This window comes from Pundamilia nyererei, unplaced genomic scaffold, assembly GCF_000239375.1.
Source record: "Pundamilia nyererei isolate P.nyererei 1_Seehausen unplaced genomic scaffold, PunNye1.0 scaffold00161, whole genome shotgun sequence".
NCBI classification, from domain to species: domain Eukaryota; kingdom Metazoa; phylum Chordata; class Actinopteri; order Cichliformes; family Cichlidae; genus Pundamilia; species Pundamilia nyererei.
In genome coordinates, this window is record NW_005187562.1 from 1454427 (window position 1) to 1457632 (window position 3206).

General features: G+C 41.2%; 1 protein-coding gene across 1 annotated transcript; it reads left to right on the top strand.

The window, feature by feature from the left end:
• Nucleotides 1-2130: 2130 nt before the first annotated feature.
• On the top strand, nucleotides 2131-2634 carry LOC102204041 (C-C chemokine receptor type 2-like; the record flags this gene model as incomplete). Its single annotated transcript, XM_013913959.1, has 1 exon — nucleotides 2131-2634. A coding segment is annotated over exon 1 (477 nt), but the record flags the coding sequence as incomplete, so codon positions are not given.
• Between the last annotated feature and the right edge of the window lie 572 nt (nucleotides 2635-3206).

Below are 3206 nucleotides of genomic sequence, written 5' to 3' on the forward strand. Positions count from 1 at the left end.
TAAAATCACAGTCTTTTCAAATGATGAGACAGTGATTGTGCTAATGAATACTGTGCGGATGTTGACTTTTATAATTTTTATAATTTTTATTTTTATTTTTTCCACTGTGCTTAGACTCAGTTTCTCTTTTTGCTAATAACCACTCTGGCTTTGGAGAAACCGTTTCACATTGTGCTGAGAGGCAGGAGTGCAAAACTATCCCACAGTAATCTTGCCTAGATGATACCCATAGATGCAGTGTTGTTGCCATTGACACACAATTAACACTTCCCAATGGAATGAAAAAAAGAAAACAGACTTGTGTATATTATAGTAGTAACACATTTCATTATTTACAGGCATATTATTTGTAATACTTTATTGGTAGAGATCACCTCATGGGTGGAGCAGCTCTTCACCTCTTTGTGTACACTGTTTTGATGGTATATATGCAATCGTTTGTTGTAAGATTCAGATAATTATTTTTTAAAAGCTAGATATTTTAAATGAGAATAAGAGAGAAAAGTATTTCTTTGTGCCCCCGTTTCCCTGTTAATGCCCTACCTGGCGCCCCTGGCAAAACATTGCTAGACCTGCACCTGCACAGTTACCAGCTGTCTTGTCAGCATAGAAAAGGATCCTGGTGTTATTTGTCTCTCAGAAACAGTTCATAACTTCCCTTCAACTCATTCATGTCACCCAAAAGGTAAACCTGGTTCTCCATCACCTGTTCAGCTCTGATGATTCAGTAAAGACATCTCCTGGTTTCATCTTCATGTTTCCCTCTCACCACATATCCAAACCGACATAATGACCAGCAGCTTTTACAGCTGTGGCTCCAGCAAACATCAGCTGATACTAGAAATGAATATTAAATAAATTCTAACAACAGCTGATCAAGCTTAAACATGCTGCTGTTGTTTAACGCGACATCTGCTGGTTTCCTCTTTCTGGCGCAAAGTGGGCGATAAACAAACAAGAGAGCCGATCAGCTGATCATTGATCAGTTTCATGATTGAAGTAGCAACAGGAGAGGGAGGGGGAGAGAATTAGAGGAGAACAGGCAGCTGACAGCGTAAAGACACAGAATAACTCCAGCTTTGTGTCTTTTTCATTCTAGCTAAAGTCCGGGACAAACTGCATTCCTTTTCACCTCAATATGAAACGCGTAATATTTTCTCTGAATATGGGATGATTCCGTTTTTTACGGCAACTCTAATAATTAACCTTATGAACATAATAAAGTTCAACATCAGTAACATCATGGCACCCACCCAGCTGTATAGAAACTCCGTCATGCTAGCTAGTACCCTGCACGAAAAAGTCAGCATAACGAAAATAAACTCCACCTAAACTTGGTTTATATCTGACCCAGATAGACATCAGGTCATAACTTCTTACCTGAAGTTCAGTTCACCTGACACTCGGACCGGCGGCCGCCTTGGGTCTCTCCTCCTCCTGCCTCCTCTTTCCCTCATCCACCCGCTGGCCTCCATCACTAGCTAATGTTACTGAATCTGTGGAAGCTCCGCGATAGCCACCACAAGAAGTAACGAATAACGACCCTATCTAAATCCCAGTAACGATTAACGCGTTCCTCATTTTGGCATAATAACTAGTTACCGTGCTCGTTACCACAATAATAACGTAGTTACTGTAACACGTTACTTAATAACGCGTTAGTCCCTACACTTCTCATTTGCAAGCGAGCCTCAATACATGCTTGATAAGGGACTTCCTGGATTTCTTGACACATACTTCAAAGCCTCGAAACACTGTGGCCCATCACTATCAGACGGGGATTTTATTGTTTGTCTCGTGTTGTCAGCCTTTATTTTGATTTATTATATGATATTATCATTTCTCCCTTTTTTAAATGTGTCAGTGTTGGAAAAAAATGGCAAAATCTCCAATTGTATAGCATGAACTCCTAAATATGAAAGCGTATGCTCAAGCTTAAGAGATACGGACTATGAATCAAGTTTGGGTGTTGACAGAATGCATACAGAAGGCATGTAAAATCCTGAAAACAATGACAGCAGGTGTTTACGTCAACACAACAGTTTCTTTCTTATTAGTTCCCCTTTAACAGCATCAAATGAGAACAACTTGTTCACCTGATGGTACATCTATTATAATAACTTGCTTAGTGCACAACATTGTCAGCAAGCTTGAAGCATGGCGGAATTCAACTCCACAGTGAATACCCTTAACTTTTCCTCCACTCCTGGATATTCACCCATCACCTCCTGGTCCACAGGCATGGCTCCTACAGTGGTGATGTCCATCTGCTTCCTGATGGGATTCCCTGGAAACATCGCTGTCATCATTCTCAAGCCAAACTGGGAGAACATGTCCAGTCTGAGCCAGAGTTTGATGCTTAGTCTGGCTGTGTCAGACCTGCTCTGCATGCTTACCATTCCAGTGTGGATTTACTCTTTCCTCAATAGCTGGATGATAGGTGAGACATCTTGCAAACTCATTACATACTTTGTGTATTGCACCATTCATGTCAGCCTGCTGACTGTGACTCTGCTGAGTGTCCAGCGTTACCTTCAGGTCGTTCACCTGCAAAGGAGTTTAAATCAGGTTGAAGCATGGAAGCTGCTGGTTCCACTCTGGCTGGCTGCAATGATCCTGTCCACTCCTGAGTTGGTAGTTCGAAAGCTGGTGGAACAACGACAGTGGACAAAATGCAAAAATAAACACTCTTCTGATGGCCAGAGGTTGGCTGTGGTGTTGACAGAGACTCTTGTAGTATTTCTTTCACTTTCTGTCATAATGTTTACATACATCCATCTCTACAGAAAGGTGAATCGGGCAGCGTTTTTCAACAATTCACAGACCACCAGACTAATTACCAGGGTCATTGTTACCTCTGTTGTCCTGTGGATGCCATATCTTTCTATAAATGTGTTGGGTGTGGCAGCTATTTCCTTGAAAAACGAGGGACTGCTGAAGTTTTGTGAAGACAGCTGGAGCATTGTTGGAGCACTAACATTTATAAATAGTGCAGTGAATCCACTCCTGTACGCCTTCACTTCAATCCGTTTGACAACTCTACACCAAAAATTTGCTGAACACTTAATACAGAAGTTCAGAAATTCCCCAAATCTGACTCTGTCAAGAGATATCAGTACAGAAGCAATATCTCAATGTTAAAAACTCTCAGGGGAATTAATCTTCCCTTGTGACATTGGAAAAGGCATCTTTTGGTCAAGTGATTT